Raw genomic sequence first — 22,990 nt, 5'->3', positions numbered from 1 at the left:
TGGGGATTAGAACACCTCAGCACTCACAGGGGTATCCTATGGGAGCCAGGCTGGCTTCTAGGACCTCTTATGGATGGAAGTTATTTCGTGGATCTTCCTGGATTTGATTTTATTTCTCTGATCTCTTAAGCACATCCATCTTTGGGTTTGCTACCTGTAATTTTTGTCTTAGGAAGGCAGCATCTCGATTCTTTCCAGGAAGAAATCTTGATGCAGGCAGAAGAAAAAGCCTGGTATCCTGCCCTGTTTTTGTTCTCATGGAGATTCAACAGATTTTTACATAATCTGTTTTTACTAAAATTCACCCTGCATTTTTTGAATTCTTTGTGAACATCCCTTTCTCCTGTAGCTGACAGCTTCTGTTCTTTCTCTTGGGGCTTATGAGCTTTCTGAGTCAGATCCTTTAGCAAAGCCTTAGTTTTCTGCTCATGGAGATCATTAAGGATCTCTACTACCAGCTGCCAGATTTTGCATTTATTTTCAACTAGAGCTTTGGCTGGCAGCAGTTAAAAAATCATTTTCCAAGTTTAAAATTTTTTTCTTCCAGCTGATGCCTTGCTGATACTTCATTATTTGGCTTAGACTGTAAATGGCATCTTTTTTTTTTTTTTTTTTTTCCAATTCTTGTTAACGTGGATTTTGGCATTGTCTGACGAACCTAACTTTTCATCTTTTTACCATGGTAATCTGCCAGTTGACTCTTTATTTTCAAATCATCTAGTTCATTTCCTTTTCTATGCGTTTTCTCCTCTGACTCAAAGGTCAAGTGCTTTTAGCTGTCTAGTATATTTATTCATAACTACAACTGCATTATTTTCCTAAACCGCAGCTTCTTTCTGAGACTTGAGATCTTATCTGATTTGCTCACTGCCTCAGTAGGTAGGGGGTGGGGCAGGAGCAGTTAGGGGCAGAAAGAGACCACAGCCTTCTATTTACTGCAGCCTCTCCATGCCCCTCCAAACAATCTGTACTGCCACCTCTTTCTCTTCTTCTAACTCCTATTTTCCATCTCTTTCTTCACCTCAATGCATACATCTCTGATCACAATATCTGTTTTTTTTTTTTTACAACTTAAATTTACAGAAGATCTTGGTTTATAGATTTGTAGTGGAGCTACTTAACAACCTTTCTATATTTTTATTGCTCTGGACTTTATACCCTCTTCACTGCTTTCTCTCTCCAGATCTTGTCCCTGGCTGCTAACTCTGATTTTTCCCAAACCAGCTCTGCTCTGACTTATGCAGTTTCCCACCGTCAAGCCACCAGCAATGACCCCTGATAAGGGTGCTGACCTATAGCCAGGTGCATTCTGTCTCCAAGGGTGGAATTCCTGTTTGAAGGTTATTACTTGTGTGACCTTGGACAAGGGACTGAAGGTCTCTAAGCTTCATTTTACAAGTGAAGACAAATTAATAACAAACACATTAAGCAATTAGCATAAAGCTTGCATGTAGATAGAGCTCATACAGTAAAACAAAAAAAATGTTGCTTATTCACATGTTCGTAGCACTATTCACTATTTGCATTTACTCTTATATTTATTTGGGTACTTGATTATTACTTGTCTCCACCACTAGAATGTAAACCTCATAAGAGCAAGAACCATGGCTTTACACCTTGATGTTGTCCCTCATTTCTCCCCCCAATTATTTGATATGGACAACTGTTGTTTTCTGGAATGTATGGAAACAGTCTTGAAACCATGGCCTTAAATCCCCCTCTAATCTACTTTTTAAGCCACCATGCTATTGATTTGGCAGAGTATGGACTTGGTTTACTTTCTACTCTGCTACAATAAACAGACTTTGCCTAGAAATGTCCTATTTTTGTAATTCATTTAAAAAAGATAATTATAATGTAAGAAAAGTCATTATTATTAAAGTAAATATCTCATTCTCTTTCTTAAGATGCACACAGTATCAACTTTTACACAAAAGGTTCCATATACTGTAAGATTTGCAGTAAGTTGCTGACCCCTTTCCTAAAACTTTCAGGTTGGTTTTGCCCTCCAGCTCAACCAGTTATTCAATAATTACATCTGTGATTTAGGCAAAAATATGACTTTCTTCCTAGTGGGGAATAAAGCACTTGAAGGGCTGCAGCCAGAGACCCTGTGCTAGCCTAGGACCAAATGCAAACTAATGCCATCCATTTAGAGCAAAAGAAATGGGCAGAGTCCTTCCTCTGTGACCAGTGAATTTTGGATGCACTGCAGTCTTCTGCCTTCATTATTCAGAGTATCTAGAAGTAGATGACACAATGTCAGATCTTCCACAAGAACCCTTGCCACTATTCCACAGAGTAACTCTCATGATCAAGGTGCCTGGTCCTACTTAAGCTAACAAAAAATTGGCCTTCACAAAACAATAATCAACTAATCAAAAGTCCTTGGATGTTACAAATCATTTTTCCTCTGCCCTGAGCAATATTTCTATGGGTATTTCTATATAGGCTTATCTACAGTTAATATTTATAAAGTAAGATTTCACTGGAGTATATTCACCTCTCAGTATAATCTGATACATGTCTTGATTTTTTTCTTTTATAATATTGCTCTTTTATTATTCTTGATCATTGACATTACCATATAAATAGTAGAATCAGCTTGTAAATTTCTACCAAAATGCCAGTTGGAATTTTTATCAGAATTGCACTGGATATGGAGATCAATTTATGAAGAATTGACTTTTTAAACATAACAACTCTTCTGATCCATGACAAGGTTTATCTCCCCACTAATTTAGTTCTTTCATACTTTCTTTTTTTTATTTTTAAAAGAAATCATCTGATTTGTAAACATACACTCAATTTCTTGATATTTATTCTTAACTTATAGCTTAAATCTTGATTATTTTGCTAAATTTTAATGCCTTCCCATGAGAGCAAATTTAGTAAATTAATACACCTTCCAGTTGTTGGCATTTTGAGAGTACTGGCTCAAAGAAAGTGTCAGGAAAATGGGCAAGAACACTGCAATCTTGGAAAGGACATGGAGTTATGTAACAAAAACTGGGCTGAGACATGGTTTTATTTCTCACTAGCTGTATGAGTTTGGGAAAGTCATTTAACCCATCTGTGCCTCAGTTTCTTAATTAATGACTGACTTGCCTTCCCCACAGTGCAATTGTACAAACCGAGGGAAATGAAAGTTTTAATTTATCCCTGCAGCGTCCTGATGGCTAAGAAAAATATTATAATCTAAAGGTTTAGCACACCTAGATGGAAATATGTTTTCTGAGTGAATATCATAAAGAGGGGGAGGGGCTGGGATTGCCACCCTTCAGACATCTCTCACCCCCTTGGTCAAGGAGGAGTATCTATTTGTGAAGAAAGGAGGGGGGCCAATTGGGGATGCACAGATACAACCACTGGGGGAATAACTGTGGGTTGAACAGCCGCATATAGAATTGTAGTTTGACAGGTTTTCCTGCCCATTAGCACTTTGAAGATGTCATCCCATTGTCTTCTGACCTCTATAATTGCCACTGAGAGATCTGCTGTCAGTCTGCTTATCCTTCCCTGGTAAGTAAATTGTGTTTTCTCCTTGTTGCTTTTAAGATTTTCCTCTTTGTCTTTGGTGTTCTGAAGTTTCACTATAATGTCACTAAGTACAGATTTATTTTTATTTATTCTGTTCAGGACTCAAGTTTCTTCAATCTGAAGATACATGTCTTTCTCCAGGGACATGTGAAAAAAAAAAGATGTTACACAACCACCAAAGTGGCAAAAATAAAAAAAAAAATCAAGTATTGGCAAAGATATGGGGAAAATTCTCATAAGCTACTGATGAGATTTATAAATTATTATGACACCTTTGGGTTGCAATCTGGGGATACTAGCAAAGCAGAAAATTGTATAACCTGTGATCAAGCAATTATAATTTTAGGCACCCATCCTAGAGAAAACTTGAATTCATAGAAAAAGTAGGTACACGTAAATCTGTTCAATGAATCATTGTTTGGCATTGAAAATAGGAGAGAGATAAAGAGAAATTACCAAAATGTCCACCAATAGAATGAGTGAATCACCTGTGGTATATTTATAGATAAAAATCTTAAATAGAAGGTAAAACAAATCAGATATACACACATTAGATAGATAAATTTAGAGGACAAAATAAGGAACATAAAAAGCAAACAGTAGATGGCAAGTGTAATATAATATACTATGCATAAATTTTAACAACACACAATATTATATTGCATGTTGCCCAATAAGCAGAAGCCATAAGGTCTCACACTTTTCTTATAATGCAATAGAATAAAAATGACAACAAAGTAAAAGAGTATCCCGAAAACGAAACTATCCTTTTGGAAAAAAAAAAAGACTTAAAATAATTCCTGGTTTGAAGAAATAACAGAAATTAAAAGCTATATATAAATGGTTAACAATATTAGGTGGACATATTTGTTTGAAGAGATAGGTGAAAGATAGTTGAAAAGCCTGGGGGTATCTTCGAGGTTATATGTCTTAGGAAACAAAAATACTTGCTTGGGTTCAATTTTGGATCTGGGCTTGTTCTTGTGGCTTCTGATGATTTCTGACTTGGGGAAAAATGGGGAAGAGTTGAAATACATCCTTCCACCCAAACCTTCGTTTAGTAATAGGTAGGAAAATTAAGAAGAAAATAGAATGTTGCAGAATGTGGAGGGATGTAAAATGGACAGTACTAGGGTAGAGGGAAAGTCAGATTAGAGGAAAGAAAGAGCATCAGCAACAGTCTTGTGCTAGGAGCTGGTGTGGCCAAGCACAGTCAGATGCCCAAAGATCCAACAAGGCCATGGCTCTGTGTCCTTGAGTGGGCATAACCATTCCTAGCCAAGTTTAAGAGGCAAGTAAAAATATGGGGGCAATGTCAGATGAAGTCTTGTTCAGGGTATGGGGCTAGGATGAGAGAGAATGCCACAGAGTAGGGAGGAAGAGTGATAGATCCAGATGAGATACAGCTCAGAGTGTCATGCCCCCAGAAAAAGGAATCAGACAAGTATTGTCCCAAGGCAGCTGGAGGGTGAGGGCTGAGTGCCCTGGCTTCCTCGCTTGGGGAGACCATGGGTCTCTGTAGAAATTCCAATAAAAAGGCAGGGAAATTTGACTGCATGGAATCTTCAGGTAGAAATGTTTCTCTTGCCTAAATTCAGGTGCTAAATAAACAACAAAATGGTAACCTCTACTATGAAGCGTTTCCAACGATGGGATATCTGAGGCCATTACATTCCTGGGAATAACATGGTGAGGGGCAGGGTGGTGGTGGTGGTGAAACATATGACAGACCACTGTAAGTGAGAACAAATTACTGGCCCAGCCCAACCCACACCAAATAAGAAATTTAATATCCCTTTGGCCTGTTTTAGATTTTGGCAAAGCCAGGCCCATAGTGCTTGCTGGGCTCTCTCTTCCACATCATCCAGAAGACACACATTTGCTACGGAATGATTGTGGAGGTGAGAGTATAGTGCATATTAATTCATGCAAAAAGTTAGATATTAGCCCAGAAATGTTAATAACAAGAAACTACTGAATCTCTGTTTGTCTGTTGTGGAAATAAAACCTTCTGGGGATGAATCAAAACTATCTGACAATTACTTGAAATGGGTGGATAGCTAAATGTAATGTGCCTTGGATATTATAACTAAAAGGTGCTATAATCCAGTTATATTTTTTTATCTTTTAAGGATTTGTTCTGAGGAGCACTACCAGTAAATATTGCAAAAATTACATAAAGCTCCAAAAGCTACTCTGTGTAAACTTCTTGAGTGGGAATTCTCAACCATAGTATCTGGAATATGACTGATAATTCTTGATGTTAACTGATTTTATGTTCTGATGTTTTGACTGGTTTTGGGAAAAATTTTGGGAAAAAAGAGTTTTCCTCGTAAATACCCAACAACTGGGTCTCTGGGTAAAAAGGCCTAATTTATAGAGATTGCTAATTTCCATGGTGTAAACATTTCCACAATGCAGATTTCTTTCTTTCTTTCTTTTTCTTTTTCTTTTTTTTTTTTTTTTTTTTGAGATGGAGTTTCACTCTTGTTACCCAGACTGGAGTGCAAAGGTGTGACCCTGGCTCACTGCAATCTTCACCTCCCGGGTTCAAGTGATTCTCCTGCCTCAGCCTCCCAAGTAGCTTGGATTACAGGTGCCCACCACCATGCCTGGCTAATTTTGTATTTTTAGTACAGATAGGGTTTCACCATGTTGGCCAGGCTGGTCTCGAACTCTGGACCTCAGGTGATCCACCCGCCTCAGCCTCCTAAAGTGCTGGAGATTACAGGCATGAGCTACCACGCCCGGGCCACAATGCAGATTTCAAACTATGAACATGATTCTCTAGAGTTTACCATTTGTCTTTTAATTGGTAAATTTGATGCAGAATTGGGAAAAGAAGCACACAATTGACTCTCGTCAACTGGCACAGGCTGGTGCCAGTGCACCGCTGTATATATCCATGGCCCTCTGTGAAGCTAGAGTTTACTACTAAAATTTGTGCTCCATAAATATACAAAGGCACTAGTAAGAGAAAAAATACAAAGGGAATATAAACTAAATTCAAATTGGGGAGCTCAAATGGAGAAAATTGACTGATAATATTTTTGAAACTTTGAAAAGTAGTATTTGTCTAGATTCACCTTTTATTATCTTTTCCTTTTTTTTTTTTTGAAACGGAGTTTTGCTCTTGTTGCCCAGGCTGGAGGGCAATGGCGCGTGATCTCAGCTCACTGCAACCTCGGCTCACTTGTAACCTTCACCTTCCATGTTCAAGTGATTCTCCTGCCTCAGCCTCCCGAGTAGCTGGGATTACAGGCACCCACCACCATGCCCAGCTAATTCTTTGTATTTTTAGTGGAGACGGGGTTTCACCATGTTGGCCAGGCTGGTCTCACACCCCTGACCTCAGGTGATCCACCCACCTGGGCCTCCCAAAGTGCTGGGATTACAGGCGTGAGCCACCGCGCCCAGCCTGTTATTATCTTTTATTAAGCAAACAGGGTATCTATGTATCATACTGAGTGTTCTGAGCTCTTAGTTTCTTTGGTGTTCATCTAGGTGGAGGCTGGGGCTTCCTTCCTTTCAGATATTGGTGCTAACTTGATGCTGACCAAAGAATTGATGGGATCTGCACACTGTAAAGCCGGTTTCAGGATGGCTGAGCTGACGGTCAAGAAAGAAGAGAAGATATGAGCTGCCTGCATTTTGGGGTGGTGGCACTGAAATTTAGACTTATGATTTGGTATGACAATGTATGGCTTTTTGTGATTGTTAACATTAATGAAAACAAGAAAAATTAGTTGCTGAAAGGTTGAAAAATGGATTTATAAACTTTTTATTAGAGTAAGGCAAAAGAACATATTAAAACAGAGGTAAATTAGAAATGTCAATAAGAACCCATGGACATTTTTTATAAGGAGACTTTATCTGTTCTGTCCCTACAGTGATTTATGCTCTTGGATATTTTTGCTGTCATCCTGACAAATTCTAGTTGGAATGTGGAACAAGCTTATTTGTAGACCTAGTGCCTGTGGCTTCTAAAGCAATTTTCTGAAAAGAGAAACCACTGCCCGTTGGAAGAATAGTTGATTCCATACCTCAAGCTAGGGAAAAAAAATCAGAATTTGTCTGTGAATTCTAGATGTTGAGAGAAAGCAAGCTTTCATTAGGGCATCGGAGAGTCATAAGTCCATAGGATGCAAAAAAGAAGATGAAATAAAATTGCCTGAAAAATGCACCTGAATTTCCGACATTGTTTACTGAAAAGGCTGTGTATTAATGAACCCCAATTATGTGAGGTCTACATTTAAGACTTTATAATCAACAGTTTGAAATGCAGGGTGTTGTTTCTTTCTATAAGGAGGCAAAACAGTCAGAAGGGAGTGTCACAGGACATTATCACAATATCAGAGTTCTCCGTGAAATGTGGTTCATTTGCTAGAAAATAATGCAAGCCTATTGGAGAGAATCAGGGCTTCTAGTGATGCTAGGGATGACCTTAAGTATTATTTGTAAATCACGCCTCTTCCTTAGTCTTTCAGCAGCAGCTGCACAGAGTAGGCCTGCTTCTTCCCGTGAAAGCCACACTGAGTTTTATCAACTAGTAGTGTGTGGGCACTATTGCAAGTTATGTTGTGTTGTTTATGGCCATTTATCCAACAGTGCTTTCCTCTGTGCAGGGCTCTGCAGCCTCATTCTATGTTATTTTTATTACCACGTGTCTGTGCGCCTCAGGTGGCAAAGCAGAATCAGCTTCTCTACCCTCAGCAGGGCTCACTATGACTCACTGTAAGGGAAGAAAATCTTACAGATGTCAGAAAATGTTAGGTAAGTGGACAGTGATAAACACAAAACATCAAGTGGTCAATATCAAAGAGAAAAACAGTATGTTGGTAAAGGAGAAGTATCAAAGCTAGTTAAAAAAGTAATAGGAGAAATATAAAGTAAAGGGACAATACTCCACAAAAATTTAGATTGTAACTGAGCTTCTTCTCCTAAAGAGATTTAAAAATAAAGTATAGGAAATACATGAAGAAACAAAGTAAAATGCTGAGGTGGAAGTTTGACCATGAATATCTAAGGAAAAACATGCTTGCACTAAAACAACCAAATACGCAAAAATCAAGTGGAAAAACAGGTCAAAATAATGTCAGTTGATGTCTGTAAGAACTAAATGTATAATTAAATAAGCAAAGAAAATGGCCAGTTTAACACCAATTGGTGCCCATAATAACATGTTTATTTGCAAAGTCTGTATTTTACACACACACTATGGTTTATACAAAATTTGAAGGAAACCAACTAACAACAGGTCTGTCATCAACACAGGTTAGCACAGCACTGAACATGTGCAACTAGGAGGTCAAATCACTTTCCCCGAAGGAGGTGGCAGGAAGAGCCTGGTGTTAGCAAGAAGTGAGCAGCACTGTGGGATGGTCCAGAGGACAGCGTGATGGAGGTGGGAACTGGGTGAGATCAAGCCAGGAACCCAGGAAGCTGGGCTTTGGTGTTGTATGCATGCAAATCCTGAATGGGTATGTGAGAGATCAGAGCCCTGCCATGGTCAGTGTTGCCTCGCTGAGTCACTTCCCTCTTCTCTCCCATGTCACTGGGACAACACACCCTGGGGCTTACGAGCTAAAATGGGTTCGCAGCAATCAAGACAGCCTCCTTCTCCAAACAAACTGCTCTCCTTGCTCATAATATCTATGAAGAAAAGATGAGACCCTTGGAGAGAGGGTGAAAAGGGAGGCTGTCAGCATAGGAGCATCTGTCCTTTACTAGCTCTTTAAATAACTGCAGGTAGCTTGTGGGGATTTGGGACATTCTGCTCTGGACACCATTGAAAGCCTATTGCCTGGATGTATGTAAAAAATCCTGGATGTACGTAAAAAATCCAGAAGGTTCTATCTTTAGATCTTCAGTAAACAGGAGTGACAGGGGCCTGGATGAGACAAAAGACTTGTCTTGCCTTTGCAGACAGTGAATGTCAGCTTGAGGAGAAGAAAAGGGGGACTTCAATGATAATTACTGGGGTGGGTTGGTTTGTTGGCCTCGTTGTGAATGCCTGAAAACAACTTAGGGGTATTTTGAGGAGTACAAATTCCTCTCTTCACAGGTTGGGGACTTGAAGTCAATTTCTATAGTCACAGGCAGGTGAGTTCATAGTCAAACTCATGTTCCATATACAATTCACTCATTCCTGCTACTCACTCTTCTATCTCCCCGGCTTTGCTTCCTTACTCAGAGGTCAAGGATTTCTATCATGTAGCTTTTTGATGCTGCTTTACTTCTTCCTGTCTCTTGCTTTCACTATCTGAACCTTATGGCACGCATAAGGTTCCTGGGGACATAAGGTGTCTCTGGGGACAAGGGGATAATGCTGAGGAAATGGGAGACAAGAACTCAGGGGAGCAGTCCCTAAAGCACAACAGTTCTGACAGCGGCCCAACTGGATGGAGCATACACTTGTTCACAGACTCCTAAAGGTGCTTGACTGCACCAGAACAAACTCACCATGCAATGGACATTGTTAAGTGTTCAGGCACAACCACCAATGCTTCCAATTGTTGTTGTAGAAAAAACTGAATTGTTCTTATCCAGTCACTTACCCATCACCACAGATCCTTAAATACCATTTTCCCACTTCCATTGACATGTGTTAAAGATTTACTTTGTTGTGCCCTGTTAGGTATTTTATAAGATAACGTTATCTTATTTACCTATAATGCAATAGTAGCTTACAGATGAGAAAAAAATAAGGTTTAGAGACCTACCTAAAAGTGACACAGCTGATATTCAGAGCACTTGAGATTCTGATACCTATGCAAACTCTACTTCTCATCCCTCATTTCCTAGTAAATCTCGAATTGAAACTGCCTGGTGTTCCCCTGCAGGGCTGGCAGGTCTTGAGGCGCCCTCCCTAACGGATGAGTGGCTCCTGCTGTTGCTGCCCTCTGCCCCGTGTGAGTGGCTAGGATGCTTCTATGTGTTGTCTGGCCAGTGCTGGCCACTTGCTGAGCCACAGAGGCTTGCAGGGAAAGTGGCATAATGCAGCTACTCCACACTTGGACCCTTCAAATCCAGGCAGAACAAGACCAAATGTCATAGGCCACAGCTTCAGATGGAATCTCTTAATTGAGCAAAACGCTGGTTCTCAACCTTTTCTGGTTAGATTTCAGCTTGTGCTGGATCCTGATTCCCTCCAGATTTACTCCATCATCCTTCTCATTCAGCTTAATAAAATGCGGTCACCATTTACTGAGTGTTTATACTATGTGCCAGACACTGAAGCCCTTCAGATGTTTAATTTTTACAACAACATTTTGAGATATATGGCTTTATTATCCAAATTTTGTAGAAGAAATAAATCAGCTCCAAGCCATTAATAAGTGGCCCAAGATTTCAAAATTAGTACGAAATGTGGCAGGGATTTGAACCAGCAGCCCAAGTCACTGGCTTTCTTGACTTGCGTATTGACCTGCCATCCCCTGGGGTTCTTGATTTTGCCACCTTGTCTGACTCCAGACATTGACCACACCTCTTCTTCCTTGTTTCAACTTAATGACTCACAGGCAATGTGGGTTCCTCAATTTCCAGCTACAGTTTTGTGTTTTTTGAACTGATGATATAATTCAGCCAGACATTTCCTGACTTGGAAGTTTCCTGATCCCATTGGCAACACCACACAAATGTTCTGGGCTTAATCCTTTGGAAAATAAACGGACTCCTTGTTCCTGCTGAGACCTACTCCTATGTTGAAAACCAGGGCTAACTAATTTCTAAAGCCAGGCAGGGCCTAAACTGCTATTTTTTGGGTCAATGTCTATCTATACTATTTCCTACCTGTTAAAAGACCTGTAGAAATCCAACTACATAAAATATAGGTTTATTGTTCTTTGTGTCAATGGCATGTATTATTTTGGCTATTCTAGAAAAGAAATTACAATTCCAGTGTAAACATGTTTGTGTGAATCAGTAACCTTCTCTTTCTTTTGTATGTCATAAGAAAGCAACAAATGAGTTGTTAAATGCTAAAATTAAACACCATTTTAGCAAAATTAGAGACAGATAAGATCTAAGTTTCCAAAAATTAGGGCTGCCAGAAACAATTAAAATAAGCTCAGGAGCTGCTTGGGTGAAGTGAATGGACTTCATTCACTTCATTCAACAGATGGACTGTTGGCAGTGGATTTCAGAAATATACTTTCTGTAGAAAAAGAAACACTCTGGTGTCCTCCAGCAGGGCCAGCAGGTCTTAAGGTGCCCTCAAGAGCTGAAGGATCTGGGAAGACAGTGGAGATTGAGTTGAAACTATGAGGGGGTGGGAGAGAGAAAGCAATGAAAATGCATGGTGAAGAGCAAGCATTGACAAACCTCAGAAAACACCAAAATGAACATACAAAAAAACTTAAAATAACAAAGATATCCATCACCTGCAAACAGACAGTTGGGAAAATCCAACTAATTCAATGCTGAGAAAAATGAAAGGTAGCTGACCAAGCATCAGTGGAAACGTATAATTAAAAAAGTCAGCAAAACCTATCAGATGAAGAATACCAGAAAATCTTTGTATCCCAATACTTTGCCATGAGCTAAAAAAAGAGAAACCCTTAAGAAATCAATTGCCACTATGAAGGAAGATTACCAAGTAGAAATGAAAGGACCCAAGGCAGGAGACAAAATGTGAGCTGTCCAAAACAAACAAAAAATAAAAAGCAATACCTCAGTACAAAGCAACACAGCAACACTCTCATTTATCTTTTAATTGGTACATTTGATCAATCAATATTTCTAAGAGTCCTGACCAGGGTCAAAACTGCCTCAGGCAACCCCAAAGAGGGAGGGACGACAGACCCACTTTAACCCTCCCCTTCCCAAAAGCCTTCTAAAGAAGAAAATATGCAAAAAGTAAACAGACCACAAGCTACAAAATTTAAAAAGGAGAGAGCTTATACATTTAATAATAACACAACAAAGGCCAATTACATTTGTTGTATTATTAAGTGTAAATGGGTTCAATTAACCTGTTAAATGAAAAAGATTTTCAAATTGGATCACAAAGCAAACTATACACAAGAGAAACATCTAGAGCAGAGTGATTCACAAAGACTAAAAATAAAAGAATGGGCAAAGTGTATCTGAAAAATAACCCCATTCACACGCACACAAAAGACAAGGAAGGTCACAATCTTAATATCAAACAAGAATATTAGTTAATGCCAAAAACTATGAAATGATACTAGTGCTCTTTATATAATGCTAGTATGCAATTGATACAAAGGTAATGAATATCTGTGCACAAATAACATAACACCAATATTTATTAAACAGAAATTACAGGATATGAAAGAAAATAAAGATCAAAATACAGTAGTACTAGGCAAAAAAGCAAAGAGGTAGAAGTCTTAATAACAAAAGTAGTAAGATAGATGTGATGGACGTTTATGAATCTTATCCCTGTGAATATAAGTGACAATGGTAGATTTGAGGAAATGACCATATATTAGCCCTCAAATAAAACCTTAATAAATTCTACAATGAAAAAAAAAAGAAGGAAACAAAGAAGAAATTAATAATAACAATGAAACTCAAAAGGATCTTTTCCCCTGGGTATTAGAAACATCACCATCACCATCACTTCTCTTTCAAGCAAGTTTTTTTTTTTTTGTTAAAGCAGAAATACAAACCAAAATTATAATATTCAGAGAAAATGAAAACACAACAAATCATAAGGAATATAGCTAAGCTGTATTGAGATGAAAGTTAAAAGCCTTAAGTTCTTGTGTTAGTCTGTTTGTGTTGCTGTAAAGGAATACCTGAGACTGGATAATTTATAAAGAAAAGAGGTTTATTTGGCTCATGGTTGTGCAGACTGTACAGGAAGCATAGAGCTGGCATCTGCTTCTGGGAAGGCCTCAGGAATCTTCCAATCATGGCAGAAGGCAAAGGGGAGCCAGGGTGTCATTTGGTGAGAGAGGGAGCAAGAGAGAGATGCCAGGATCTTTCAAACCAGATCTAGTGCTAACTCATAGAGTGAGAACTCACTCATTACTGCAGGAAGGCACCAACCCATTTATGAGGGGCTCACCCCTGTGGCCCAAACACCTTCCAGGGATCACATTTCGATATGAGATCTGGAGGGGAGATATCATTCGAACCATAGTGGTTCTCATATCAATGAAAAAATAGTGAAAGTACACGAAATAAGCACCCCACTGAAAATGTTAAAAAAAAAAAACAGCAAAATAATCCAAAGAAATATAGAAGAAAAGAAAAATGAATATGAAAACAGAAGTTTATGAAGTAGAAAAGAGAAAACTTAATAAATCTGGAAGTTTATCTCTTATTTTTTTCAAACCCAGATCTTTGATTCCATCCTGCAAAGTACCACACTGTTCTCTGGAGCAGCCTCTGAGTGAGGCTGTTTCTACTGAGGAAGGACTAAAGTTTGCCACAGCTATGAGTGGAGGGCACATGTCGGCTCCCTTAGTGAAGATCCACTGTCTCAGCGTCCAACCTACTAGTCAGAAAAGTCAGTTTAGTGATTGGTGCCCACTCAGCAACTTCCTTCCTTCCTTCCTTCCTTCCTTCCTTCCTTCCTTCCTTCCTTCCTTCCTTCCTTCCTTCCTTCTTTCCTTCCTTCCTTCCTTCCTTCCTTCCTTCCTTCCTTCCTTCCTTCCTTCCTTCCTTCCTTCTTTCCTTCCTTCCTTCCTTTCTCCCTCCCTCTCTCCTTTCTTTCTTTTGTTCTTTCTTTCTCTCTCTCTTTCTTTTGTACTTATGTAAAAGAAAACTACTAGTTGATATAATAAAAAAAGAAGAAACAGATTAATGAAATAAAAACTGATATGAGAAAAATAATGACAAAAACAAAAAAAATAAAACAATCATAACAGACCACTTTTCCCGAATCTGAGGAAAATCTTTGAAAATCTGAGTAAAATGAAAATATTTTTTAAAAAATATAATTTACCAAAACTGACTCCAGAAGAATTAAGAACATAAACACATTATTTTAATAGAATAAATAAAGTCACCAAAGAGCTGCTTCTTTAAGAACTCAGTGAGGCATGAGAGTTTGACCATATAATTCTACCAAACTTTTAAGGAGCAGTAAATTTCAATGCTCTGTAAACTGTTCTAGGGTTTGAAAGATAAAGAAGGCTCTCAAATATTATATCTGGAGATTATAACATTAATGCTAAAACCTGACAGATCTTGCATAAAATAAAAAGTACATGCAAGTTTCTCCTATGAATAGTCGTACAAAATAATATGGATTAACAATCAGACTCCAGCTCCCACATTTTTATCTCCTGCTCAGATCTGTTTCCTGGGCTTCAGAGAACCATAAATCCAACCGGTCCACAGATATCGCCAGTCAATCTCCTTCCTAAACAGATGTCATCCCTTTTTCTTCAACCTTGTTCCTCTTGCATTTGCAAGCCAGAAATCTGCAATCGCCTCTCAATTCATACAGCTATTCAATTGCTAAAGCCTCTTGAGTTCCACTTCCTCATTGGTTTTGTCTTCTCCCTCACCTGTCTCTGCTCTAGAGCCTCATAATTGTACCCTGAATTTCTGCAGCGGACTTTTAATTGGTATTCCTAGCTGCTGTACTTCCTCTTCAATTCTTGCTACAAAAGGTTATCCAAGTGCTCTTTCCAAATTGCAGATACAATCACACCTCTCCTCAGATTGAAATCCTTCATTTAGTCCCCAACTCATTTGGATAAAGTTCAAATCTTTTAGATTGAGCACACAAGGCCCGTCATGACTGTACACCTTATTTCTCCAAACCCTTCTGTCAGTGCTATCCAAGGCGCCCTTATATCCCAGTGATACTAAAACTACCTGTGATTCCCCAAATACATCATGTTCTTGGTCATCTCTGCAACTCAGTTCATGCTATTTCCTTCCTCATGGAGCAATTTCTTCATCCTTTTTGCTCATAAACCTAAAGTATATTTAAAAAGTTTATACCCCTGACATTTTAAATAAGTTTAAATAGTTGCAAAGATTATGATACAACATATTGTAAATACTGACATTTTAAGGTAAAACACTTATATCACTCTTCTATTGTGTTAAATGAAATCTAAATACCATATCAACTTTATAATTCGTGAAAAATACATAGATAAGCTATTCTTTTTTTTTTTCTTTTTTTTGAGACGGAGTGTTGCTCTGTCGCCCAGGCTGGAGTGCAGTGGCACAATCTTGGCTCACTGCAAGCTCTGCCTCCCAGGTTCACGCCATTCTCCTGCCTCAGCCTCCTGAGTAGCTGGGAGCACAGGCGCCTGCCACCATGCCCGGCTAATTTTTTTGTATTTTTAGTAGAGACAGGGTTTCACCATGTTAGCCAGGATGGTCTCGATCTCCCGACCTCGTGATCCACCCGTCTTGGCCTCCCAAAGTGCTGGGATTACAGGTGTAAGCCACCGCCCCGGCCCTAGATAAGCTATTCTTTAACAGTTAGAAATTTTATATCAGTTCCCTTTTCCTTTGGACTAATGTTTTCATTTCACTCCTTTCACATTTTTTTCTAATATAATAAACTTACTGCTTTACAGTCTTTTATTCAGCATTCTATAATGCTTCTGTGCAAAACACATATTATACAAAATAAAATTTCAAAATTTCAAAATTTCTTGTGATTGAGTCATTATAATTATTAGTACTTTAACTTGATAAAACAAACATAAATATACTGTATTTAAAACCTAGTTATTAAACATAAATTCTAAAATTTTAAAAATCAGGACCATATATTTTCATAAGATGAAAATAGCTCTTTTTTTCTATTACTACACATTTTTGTCAATAAATGCTAGTTACACTCAGAACAAGACAGGATTACGCACGAGTTTAATTTCTTTTCTTTTCTTTCTTTTTTTTTTTTGAGATAGGGTTTTATTTTGTCACATAGGCTCACTGCAACCCCTGACTCCTGGGCTCAAGGGATCCTCCCCCTCAGCCTCCTGAGTAGCTAGGACTACAGGCGCATGTCACTTTGTCTGGCTAATTTAAAAAAATTTTTTTTTAAGAGACAGAGTCTTGCTGTGTTGCCCAGGCTGGCCTCAAACCCTTGGCCTTATGTGATCCTCCCTCCTTGGCCTCCCAGACCACAGGGATTACAGATGTGAGCCACTGAGCCTGGCTTTATCTTTTGTTTTTATATAGAAAAACACCGAAAAGTTTCATTCATATAAATAGATTTAAAAAAAAGAGTTTTCAAAAGATCATTGTTACTTGATTTTTTTAAAACTTGAATTACAAGCTAAAAGTTATATTTTGATCTATCAACCAAAATTATTTTTAAGGTGCTAGTAGTAGTCAGTTCCATGAAATCCTCCTTTCATTTTATTAAAAGCAAAGAATGGAAAACCACCTGAGTTACAAAAAGTTTGTAGATTAGTAAACATTTACTTGCTTGCTCTCATCCTGCAATCCCCTCTCAATGTAAAATATCAATGTATTTGTAATTTCACATTTGTAATTTTACATTTACATTTGTAAATTTGTAAATGTAAAATTACAAATGTGAAATTACAAATACATTGATATTTTACATCATCTCTTGCTTGTGTTCCAGTTGGTCAGTGTGGCAGGCTGGCTCTAAGACGGTCCCCAGTGATCCCCTCCTCCTAGTATTCATGCCCTTGTGCAGTTCCCTCCCTTAGGTGTGGGCTGGCTCATTGACTTGCTTCTCACCAATAGACTACAGCAAAAGTGACAAGATGGACCATGATAAGGTTATGTAAGATCATGACTTATTTCTCTCTCTCTTTGTTTCTCTCTGACAATTGTCTTGTCATATTGGGGAGGCCTATGTGGCAAGGAACTGAACTTGCCTCCAACCAACAGTCACTAAGGTACTGAGATTCTTAGTCCAACACACTTAAGAAGCTGAATCTTGCCAACATTCATGCAAACAAGCTTGGAAATGGATTCTTTTTCAGTCAGTTCATCATATGAGACCCCAGCTCACCCTGGAGAATATGGTGATTGCGACCTCATGGAAACTGTGAAGCCAAGGGCCCAGTTAAGCCATGCCTAGATTCCTGACCTGTAGAAATTGTAAGATAATAAATGTGTGCTGTTTTAAGCTGCTAAATCTTTTTTTTTTTTTTTTTTTTGAGACGGAGTCTCGCTCTGTCACCCAGGCTGGAGTGCAGTGGCGCGATCTCGGCTCACTGCAAGCTCCGCCTCCCGGGTTCACGCCATTCTCCTGCCTCAGCCTCTCTGAGTAGCTGGGACTACAGGCGCCCGCCACCACGCCCGGCTAATTTTCTGTATTTTTAGTAGAGACGGGGTTTCACCGTGGTCTCGATCTCCTGACCTCGTGATCCGCCCGCCTCGGCCTCCCAAAGTGCTGGGATTACAGGCGTGAGCCACCGCGCCCGGCTGAGCTGCTAAATCTTGAGGTAATTTGTTTCACAGCAAAAGTAGACAACTAATAAAGAAGGAAATGCAAATAATCAAATAAAAAATTAGTTATTAAAATAGGAAAGGAGGATAGAAAACTATCACTATTTCTAGATGATACTAGGAAAACCAACACCATCAAGTGAAAACTATGTACTACCAACAACATAAAGAGTTCAGAGTAAGATAGATGCAAAATTAATATATAGAAATCAATAGCTTTTAAGTTGACACATAATTTGATATAAAATAAAAAAATATACACTATAAAACCATTTACAGTAGCAACAAAATAATAAAATGCCTATAAATAAATTTAACAAAAATTGTTTAAGAAGTATATGAAGAACATTTGAAAAGTACTCTTTCTGGTAACAAAAGAAGACCTGAACAAATGAAAAGATATATTTATTGATAGAAATATTGACATCATAAAAATGTAAATCCTAACCCTGTGAAGTTATTCCTCTACTTGATTTCAATAATAGAGGTAAATATGCCTTAGCAAAATAAAATTCCTACATTTTATTTATGGTGGCAGTGTAAATTGATACAGTCATTATTGAGAGATTTTGGCCATAACAATTAAAATTACAAATACATATGGATTCATCAACTGCACTTTGTATTCATCAGTTACATTTTTGGGAAACCTGTATGTACAAGATATTCATTACAAGACATTTGAAATAGCAAAAGATTGAGAATAACCCAAATGTTCATCAATAGGAATCTGGTTAAATGAAGTAAAAAAAAAAAAAAAAAAAGGAAAAGAAAATCTCCAGAAATAAATAAAATTAAGGCAAATATAAAACACCATAAAAGATAATTGTCAGCCAGGCACAGTGGCTGATAGCTGCAATCCCAGCACTTTGGGAGGCCGAGGCGGGTGGATGACAAGGTCAGGAGTTTGAGAACAGCCTGGCCAACATGGCGAAATCCTGTCTCTACTAAAAATACAAAAATTAGCCAGGCGTAGTGGCGGGTGCCTGTAATCTCAGCTATGAATGTGATTTCAAAAACAGTGAAATGTGCTGACATTTGCTGATTACCATAACTTTAGTAGCCAAGTGTGATTTGGAAGGGAAATATTAGAAACGAAAAGATCCCTTAGTAAATGAACATTGAGGAGATATAGATATATCTATCTCCCAAAATAAAGCTAGATTTATTTACAGGTTGCAAATAAAATCATAAAAACTGAATATTATCTTACAAACACTTTCTTTTTTATATTATAAAGCAGGATTCTAAGAGCAACTACCCAAAGCCATAAGCATCATTGCTGGGAGCATTCAGAACAAGTGAAGACCTAGGGCACACAAATGGGAAAGAAAACAGCCCTATCCTGCTCCTGCTGCTTGGAACATGTATGATGTCTCTGTATCCCAGGGAGAATACGTAATCTTCTTCTTGGTATTCCAGCTATATGTGCAGCTCTTACACCATCCTCAGGTAGATGAAGTGAAGGGAACAGCTATTCAGGGTACTGAGATGATAGGATACCTCTAGTCCTAATCCTTCAGCTTATTTGGTTATTTCTGCAGATTATGTAGCATGAGGCTCCTAATCTACTTCCTATAGGCTGTGAACTTTTCATTTTTTTTTTTAATCAATAGTGGGCAACTTTCAGGGTGGTGCTGAGACTATGTGGGCCTTAGAAGCGAAAGGTTGAGGGATTGGTCTCAGCACCATCACTTTCAGCTGTGAGATGTTGAACACATCACTTAACTGATGTGACCCTCAGTTTCCTCTTCTGTATAATGAAAAACATTCTCTGCTCAAAAGGATGGTTTGAAGAATTAGAAGTAATGAATGTAAGATGCTTAGCACAGGTCCTGACATCTAGTAGGTACACAACAAATGATAACCAGATAATTATTTATGCATTCATTAATTTATGTAACAATGTTTATTGAGCACCTGCTCTGTGGAAGGGCTTTGGAGGGCAAAGATTACTAAGATATGCCTCTTGACATATCTTACTAATATGACATGACATTTAGTGATATGACTCAAGGGCATGAAGCTACTTTGTGGCATGACTGAAATGCACACCTCCCCCCTTCCCCATTCCACCAGCTTTGGAACGGGAAAATTTCATTTTAGTTGGGGAAATATAACAACTGTTTCACACAGGCTGTTGAGATCCAAACACCTATTTGTACAGTGGTAGGGTACATTCAATGTCCATCCAATGGGAGAAAGTCATTTGTTTGAAACAAAAATCCCAGCTTTCAGCCTCAGATTATTTATGTTCTACTCTAGTCTATTGTGCCAAGTCAGCTAGCAAATAGCCATTGGGTAGCACCTTTTGAATTGAAGATCATCAATAGCCTTTGTGGTTAGAGAAATAACTGGTTAGAGGTGCTGTCTTGCTGGATTGTGGCACAGAACGACTCAGAGTGATATTGTGGTTGTAATGAAAAAGGCAAAATGTTAGAAGCAGTTACAATCTGTGGGTATTAGATTACGAATCTGTGTGTTGAGCTTAGGATATTTGCTCTATCTTTCAGAATTGCTGTGAGGATAAAATCAAAGGTGATGGTAAATGTGAAATGTAAAATGCAATACCAGTAGTGTAGATGTTACTTTTATAGAATACACTTACGATTTTATATCATTGTATATGACATTTTTTAAGATCAGTGATCAAAGATCTAAATTTTTTTTGTTCTTCACTGTCAGGGTGACTTGACAACTAATTAGTTGAAATCATCCATAATGGTAGGTACGCTAAAGCTGCACGAACTACCCTATACTCTTACTGACTGTAATAGCAGGATCCAAACATTAAAAAAAAATTCATGTTTTCTTTAAACTCCTTGAAAGCAAGTGTATTAGTTAGGAGTCTCCAGAGAAACAGAACCAACTGGACATGTGCATACGCATGTGTGTGTGTGTGTGTGTGTGTGTGTGTGTGTGTGTGTGTGGAGAGAGAGAGAGAGAGATTTATTAAAAGGAATTGGTTCATATGATTTTGAATGTGAAGTTTCAAGATCTGCATTTGGCAAGCTGGAGACCCAGGAAAGCCAATGGTGTAGTTCTAGTCGGAATCTGAAGGCCTGAGAACCAGAAAAGTTGATGGTGTCAGTTCTGGTCCAAAAGCCAGTAGTCTTGAGACCCCAAAAAAGATGATGTTTCAGTTCCAGTTAAAAGGTAGCTGATGTCTTAGTTCAAGGCAGTCAGGCTGGAGGAGTTCTCCCTTGTTTTCAAGATCGTCAACTCTTTTGTTCTAGTTTGGCCTTCAACTGATGAAATGAGGCCCATCCACATTAGGACAATCTGCTCTGCTCAGTCTATAGACTCAAATGCTAATCTCATTCAGACACTCCCTCATAAAAACACCCAGAAAAATGTTTCACCAAATTTCTGGGCACCCCATGACCCAGTCAAGTTCATGTGTAAAATTAACCACATCAATTAAGTTTTATTTTCACTTTTACTGATGTGATTTTTCAGAGGTGGGAATGCTATGATTTTTCTAGAATCTATAGACTGAGTGAGATACAAATGGTCCACTTGTAAAGATGAATAATGACCTATTAAGCAGTAAAAACAATAAAAAAATAGCCCTTTCTAGTTTCATATGAACAATAGTTATTTTATTTCCCTAAGAATTTGCTGTCAAAATAAACAGCTATTAGAGGGAGCTCTGGTTGCAGTTTAAAAACAAAATTAACCTCTGAATTGACAATGTTTACTTGGAATGCCAAGTTTCCATGTTTTAATAGAGACACAGAAATTATTTTCTTTAAACTAAAAAATATGAAGCATCCTTTAACGACACCATTTTGTATATCTGAACTCAGTAGAAAGCAAATATACTTCATGGAATACAAGACCGAATGATACAGAGACAAAGCTGGTGGAAGGGGAAAGGCAGGGATGTGCATTTCAGCCACGCCACGAAAGTGGCTGCATGCCCTTGAGTCAGTTGCTTGCTCTCTCTCTCCTAGTCTATTTCCTCTCCCGAACAATGAAGGTAACAGAGATTAGAATTTATCACATTGGAGTCTGCGGACATTTCCTAGGGACTGGAGAATTCTAGGAGAATTTAAAAATTTTTTAATTTTCTTTTTTCAAAGGCAACCATCTTAAGAATGTTACATTCTCAAAAGCTGATGGTCCTAAAAGGATTATTTTAACTATATTCTCAGTCATGGGGATGATACACTCAAAACCAGCACCTGCCATGAGGTTTCAGGGCTGTGTTGGCATTTGTGTTGACAGTTACATTGGTACCAAGTGATCCCAGTCTTGAAGTGACAGCATTGAACTTTTAATGTGTTGCTAAGTCTTTCTGGCTGACATTAGGTTGGTGTTGTCAAAATGACAACAGTTGACTTATCATTACCATTGTACTCATAAAGACAAATTTTCTCTTTAGCAGGGATAATATGCAACTGAAAGCATTGTTACAGAATAAGGTTTTAGAAACAAGTCATTTTGCAAATTGAGGTTCTGATTTGACATAATGAAAATTACTGCAGTGGAAGAATGTACTTGGTGCTTTCATTTCCTGGGCTTGAGAAGAGAACAGAACAATAATGCATAACTAATAATTCACACGTGCAAATGAAAGCTGCATGACAATATAGTGTGCCGAATAAGCCACGCTGTGGTGGTTTGGAAAGAGAAAAGAGGTAGTAGATTGAGCCCTCACCTAAATGATGGACAAGCTGAACTTGAATGACCTGGATCACAGCAGGCAGAAATATACCAATGGAAAGTAAAAGGCTTGTGCAGATCCTGTTTGTGCGCTATCAACTCCAAACAGTTTAGCAGCAGTAGCTGTGAAGATTTTTCAATACATTCTTCATTATTTCTGACTGTACAGTTTTATTGATTGGTTCATCATAATAATGGATCATTGTTAAATGAAAAAATATCAATGACTCAGCATGCTTAAAAATAAAAATAAGATAGGTCAACAAGTAAAAAACCAAAACAAAGCAAAACCCCAGCAAATACATCTTTGTATTATTAAATCAACACCAAGCTTTCAATTTTAGCAAAACAGCACTATCCATTACATTATACTTGCTAATTTGAATTAAAACAGTTCTATAGTTTT

General features: G+C 38.2%; 2 protein-coding genes across 9 annotated transcripts in view; both read left to right on the top strand.

The window, feature by feature from the left end:
• MOBP (myelin associated oligodendrocyte basic protein) overlaps positions 1 to 11,393 on the top strand; it is a 63,027-nt gene extending 51,634 nt beyond the window's left edge. For 4 of the 8 annotated variants that reach the window (XM_058442739.1, XM_058442732.1, XM_058442737.1 and 1 more), the window contains 2 exons: positions 3,439 to 3,522; positions 3,640 to 11,393. The gene's annotated coding sequence lies outside the window, so the exon portion shown is untranslated. The remainder of the gene's footprint in view (positions 1 to 3,438; positions 3,523 to 3,639) is intronic. The other 4 variants (XM_058442734.1, XM_058442736.1, XM_058442735.1 and 1 more) reach the window with 4 other exon arrangements.
• LOC131384052 (keratinocyte proline-rich protein-like) overlaps positions 1 to 22,990 on the top strand; it is a 67,463-nt gene that overhangs the window by 1,704 nt on the left and 42,769 nt on the right. Inside the window, exon 3 of the mRNA XM_058442808.1 lies at positions 5,352 to 5,441. Coding sequence (XP_058298791.1) covers positions 5,352 to 5,441 — 90 coding nt within the window. The remainder of the gene's footprint in view (positions 1 to 5,351; positions 5,442 to 22,990) is intronic.

The sequence above is a fragment of the Hylobates moloch genome, unplaced genomic scaffold (assembly GCF_009828535.3).
Source record: "Hylobates moloch isolate HMO894 unplaced genomic scaffold, HMol_V3 SCAFFOLD_8, whole genome shotgun sequence".
NCBI lineage: Eukaryota > Metazoa > Chordata > Mammalia > Primates > Hylobatidae > Hylobates > Hylobates moloch.
The sequence above is the reverse complement of the archived record's forward strand: the minus strand, read 5'-3'. Positions and strand labels throughout refer to the sequence as shown.